At 42.0% G+C, this 5,374-nt stretch overlaps 1 protein-coding gene and 1 long non-coding RNA gene across 2 annotated transcripts; both read left to right on the forward strand.

Moving 5' to 3' along the window:
• The first annotated feature begins 460 nt into the window (after positions 1–460).
• On the forward strand, positions 461–2,002 carry LOC149268088 (uncharacterized). Its single transcript, XR_016271005.1, has 2 exons — positions 461–1,305; positions 1,396–2,002. It is a non-coding gene; the product is annotated as an uncharacterized LOC149268088 (long non-coding RNA).
• A 485-nt stretch (positions 2,003–2,487) lies between these two features.
• Positions 2,488–3,587, forward strand: LOC108618497 (uncharacterized). Its single transcript, XM_018014528.2, has one exon. It carries the CDS (start codon positions 2,677–2,679, stop codon positions 3,271–3,273), a length of 597 nt encoding a protein of 198 aa, XP_017870017.1. The 5' UTR covers positions 2,488–2,676; the 3' UTR covers positions 3,274–3,587.
• Positions 3,588–5,374: the final 1,787 nt, after the last annotated feature.

A 5,374-nucleotide genomic window follows, 5' to 3' on the forward strand; every position in this document is an offset into this window, starting at 1 on the left:
AAGCTATTCAGTTGAAAATAATACTGCTATACTGCTATACTGTTATACTGTTATACTGTTATACTGATATACTGTTATACTGATATACTGTTATACTATTATACTGTTATACTGTTTTACTGATATATTGTTATACTGTTTACTGTTCTACTGTTATTCTGTTATACTGTTATATTGTTATGCTGCTGTACTGCAAAACTGCTACACTGATATTCTGCTATACTGCTCTACTGTCCCGTTATTCTTTTAGAATTAGTCGATTAAAAATGCTTCATTAGAAGTACACAACTTACGCGCTCAAACGCTCATCAAACCTACCTCCCTCGATCAACATATTACTACTAATATGAAATTAATTTTGCTTTAAATAGTTTTGTTAAGGCATTAAAATAGGTTCTAATAAAATTTAACATAATAGCAATGATATCAAATGTAACTAGATCACTACACAGTACTCAAATTATATAAATACTTTGCTCGGGGAATACTTTCAAAAGTTTCCAATCAAACACTTTTCGTATGCGACCCTCATTGTCAACGAAACCTTTGCTCACGGAAATATCTCCAAAATTCATCTGAAGTAAAACGTGAAAAAGCACAGTCCAACATTGAAGCAAACAATGGAAATTGGCTAATTGATGACACTTTGCGGCGGCCACTTGACTTGATCGGGTGGTCCGATCGGATTGTCGAAGCTGTTCGCCCGTAAAACGCGCTCGAGTATCAGCTGTGAAATGCGCAGAGCTGATGGGTCCAATCGATAAGGCACCGATGGCGACTGATAATTGAGTAGTGCCGATTAGAAAGAGAAAGAGAGAGAGAGAGAGCGAGTAATCACACACAACCCGTTAGGCCGACAGACGTTCGATCTCTGCGGCATATGTGCTCGAGAACTTTGGTAATGCGCGATCGTGACGCCACACATTTGCCTACGATCGGGATGTGGCTGTGCGCCAGGGTTAATTCACTTTTAACGTAATTTGTAAGCACTTCGTGCTACCCCCTCGGGACCTCTCGACGTCGCGAATTAGGCAGGCAAAGGAGCTCGCCTTTTGTGCACACTCATTGCCAACCAGCGAGACAGAGAGCGACTGAGAGGCAGAAACAGAACCACTACCTGGCAGACCCAGTATTCGGAATGCGAACTGGCATGGAAATGGGAACGGGTAATGCACATTAAACACTTTGGCATATTTTGTTATTGGGACGTTCGCGTTGCATGCGTAACCCTTTCGTAAATCGAGTTAATCCCGTAAACGCAATGCATATGCCGATCCTAAAAACCAAACACGAATCCCCTACCAGGTAACGGCACACGCACACGCACACACACACACACACACGAGGGCAATGTTAAAAATTGCGTCAATGGAAATTATCATTTTTCATTTTCAGTTTTCGGCTTTTTTATTTTTTTGCATTTGAGTTTTTGGTTGGCTCGGTTATTGGGGTTGCGCTTGGCTCGCTGATGTTTCGCTTTGGAAGGTCTTGCGGCCGCGTCTTCCATTCAGATCGGCTGCCGGCTTCCTGAAGTGCCTGTGACACGTCGTCAAAAGACGGGACCGAGACCGGGACCGGGACCGGGACCGGGACCCAGGACCCGAAGATCGCAAACAATAACCCCGAAATGTCACCGCTCATAGATGTTAAATGGAAATGAAAATGCAAGTTCCACTCGAAGGGTAACCAGATGCGGAATCAGCGAAAGAAGCGAGTCGACTCTCAAACGCAAGTCCATACAACTAAAGGCCAGCAACAAGGTGAACATGTCAGCCCAAGAAGCGACCGATGTATTCATTAAAGACGGCCAAAGAACGTGACAACTATGTCAGGAACTTTGCCTGGTCACCAAGCAAGCACTTAGCATATTAATTGGATTTGTCTTCTTGCTTTAAGACGTTTAATTGCTAAAGATATTATAATACAAAGAAGTTGTATGTAAAATAAGCAACTGAAAATAAATGATATATTATGCATTAAATGTTCTTTAAACAAATATTAATTTTACAGAATTGTATGTAATTATTTAATGCGCATATAAATGTAAAGAGTATACAATAGTTGGTGCTTAGGGGTTTCGGTAAAGCTGCTTATTTTTATTAATTGAGAGCCGAGAACGTGACTTGTTCCAGCGAGCTTTTGTTAAATGTCATCGGACATGATTTGGAAGGAAGCCTCTGCGCCGCTTGCTCTCCAGTCAGTGCAGTCTCAGCGGCTGGTCTCACCCCACGCTTCGAGCATTGTTTTTGCCCAGCCCCGACTCAAAAGGCTGAGGACAATGCGCTGCGTGCCAATATTGGGAAGTACGGCCTGTCACATGTCACCAAAACAATAGACGCAAAGGAAGTGCTCGAATCAAAGGCAATCAGTGACGAAGAGGGACAGAATGAGAAAGAGAGAGAGAGAGAGAGAGAGAGAGAGAGCTAGATATGTACAAAGATTGAAGTGGAGTAGGCCATGAGAAATAATTCCACTTGGTCAGTCGTCGAGTAACATGAACAAAATCTTTTCTCTCATAACATTACTAAACATTTATCGAACAAGACTCAAATTTGTAGGGCTGAAAAAATTGAAAAAAATTTTAAATTTTAAATTCACTTTTAACTTATCCAAAATTGCAAATATTTTATTCATTTAACGCTCGCGCATCATTTGCATTGAGATATTCTTTCAGTAATGGCCGGCAACACGAAACGGTATCCGAAGTTGCGCTTTGCTCTGATCACAGAGGATGCCCTAGATAAGTTGCGCCCCGAGACGAGACCGACCGACTCGCACCTAATGGAGGTCAAGGATATGTACGAGACGATTAGTAATACGGTGAATCTGGCAGTAGAAAAAAAGCTAAGGAATCTCAGGCTGCACAAACTAGATGAGATTATTGAGGAAAAGATATCCCTATACCACGATCGTCAGCGAAAATCACTGCGTGGCGAGGAGTCGCCCAAATCATATGGAACCGAGGAGTCCACATACACAGCCTCTGACTACACATTCAAGCCAACCAAGGTTCGTGCTAATAGATTAGCTTCTCCCTCACCGAAAGAACCACGAACCAGAAAGACCAGCAAGAAAGAAGCGTACACCAACGATTTTCCTTTTAAGCTCAGGACCTCCGATTACAAGGCGACAACATCTAATAATAATATGACTAGGAGTGGGAGTGGAGCTCGACGAAATTCGGTCGCCGAAATGAGGAAACATGACTCGTCTCTCGACATCTCAGCAAAATATTTTAAAGACTTGAGTCACCGAAACAAGCGCAAACAATGAAAAATGATGATGATGGCAACCAAGTGGACTATACTCGACTCATATTTTCATTTATGATTATAGTCATGCCCATGTTTCATTATCCCAGACGATTCTTTTAAGCCGACCACAGATCATACGATCGATCTAAAACAAGCTGAACAGTTGCAAACTTCAAATATGCTGAAGAATTTGAGAGATCTCATCAAGGTGACATAACGTCCTACAAATTCCAGGAATCATAAATCTTTTCGCTGAACTAAATTGTAAATTTCTTATACTGCCAAGTATTTGACTTGGATTAAAAATTTATGTTTATATTGAATCAAACAATAATTTTTTCTTTACAAGAACTCTTATTCCTGATTAACAGGCTTCAACGAAAGATATTTACATTTAGTTCGACTCCAAATGAAAGGTATTATAAATATATTCGTATATATCTCTCTCAAACAAGGAGCTGGGGAAAAATACTCGTGCGTGAATGTCGGGGGTCATATGAATATGAATATATTTATTGCAGTTCCGATAACCACATTTCAGGGCTGCTCCTCTCTTGCCCTTAACCTGCAACTAGTAGCTGAGAGTTGTTGTTGTCGTCCTCTAATCCCTGAAATATGTAAAATGAAAAATTGAAAAACTAACTGACAACGCAGCAGTTGTAAAAATGTGCTGAAGAAAGGGCTTCGGGCTGCCTGAGTGGTTGGGTAGCAACGCTTGGGGTTTGGGGAGGTCGAGTGGTACCCCCACACAGACACACACACACAGTGTTTGCCAGCTTATCAATGCGCTGCAGACGAGGGCAGAGCATCAATCAAGAATTTCCAATGAATGGCTATCGAGTGAATTAGAAGGCCAGTGCCATTTTTTTATTTTTTTGCGTACCACAACTCTGCTTACCCTTCAGCCGAATCAGTCCCCAATCCCCTTGCCCATTGCCGAGCATGTTTTGCGTATTCAATTGGTAGTATGACATATATTTATAAACATTTTTCTGTGATACCCCTTGAAATTGATTGAAAAGGGTGTTATATGTGTGTTATATTATAATTTTATTACTTTTTTTTTTAATTAGAAGACATATATAAATTGTTTTGTTTCTCTAAATATAGTAAAGCCAAACGCAATAAAATGCAGACTTGGCTCGGAAAAAAACAGTCTAAAATTTAAAGCTTCGAGTAGACAAACTTCTGTCAATCATAGATCCGCTCTATTTCTCAAAAGTTTAACAAGCTTAAAGTAAAATCTAAATACAACGATTAATCGCAAAGGAAAGTCTTATAAGGAAAACAGTAGTTGAGATGAAAATCTGTTTAGTTTTGTAAGTTTGAAGGAAAGCAGCCTCAGATACTTGAAGCCGTACAGTGCCAACAGCAGCTCAACTAGGGTATCTGCTAGTCGAGTCCCACACAACAAAATGCTCTAGCCTGCTTTGTTTTTATATACATAATTTTTTTTCGTTCTAGCTGCGAAATAGTCGGCAATATTTTTGCGGCTTAATATGTGTTAAGAGAGAGAGAAAGAGAGAGGGGGGGGGGGGGAGTAATGGAGAAAAAATAAAAGAAAAACCTTTGCCAAAGTCAACGGAAACGCAATTCAAAAAAAAAAAAATGCTCGGCCTGCGACTTGCCCTAGAATCATTCGCTAAGCGAGGGCGTCAGCTAGAGCCGGAACGTTCATTGGGCATCTGGCGAGGGGGGTGAAGGTAGCAGGGAGGTGGCGGGCTGTGTGGGTCTGTCGTCTGGCTTATCGTTTGGCTGTAGCCAGTGACAGGACATAACATTACCCTTCGGTATCTACGAAGCGCCATGCGTGGGCGCTGCTGACGAACGGTCACCCCGCGGCCACCTTCAAAGGAAGGGCGGGAGGGCTTGGGCATGGGGTAAGGGTTAAAAAGATGCTGACTAAGTACTTTTGAAAATTGCTTACATGCGTTGCGCCTGTGTGTCCTGTGAGCGGTCAGGAAGGGGGTAAAGCAGTTGGCAGCAGGGTTCGGGTTTTGGGTATGATCCGCCCTCCGTTTAACGGTAATACATTTTCATATGCAGCGTCTGTCTGGCTGGCTGGCTGGCTGGCTGGCGTTTCATCCTCCAACTCATAACCGATAGCCCAGCCTCTCTCC

This window comes from Drosophila arizonae, chromosome X, assembly GCF_054131065.1.
Source record: "Drosophila arizonae isolate 15081-1271.41 chromosome X, UAZ_ARI_1.0, whole genome shotgun sequence".
NCBI classification, from domain to species: Eukaryota; Metazoa; Arthropoda; class Insecta; order Diptera; family Drosophilidae; genus Drosophila; species Drosophila arizonae.

Excerpts from the sequence above, each read along its gene's own strand:
- LOC108618497 (XM_018014528.2), top strand. The coding sequence starts at position 2,677 with ATGGCCGGCAACACGAAACGGTATCCGAAGTTGCGCTTTGCTCTGATC.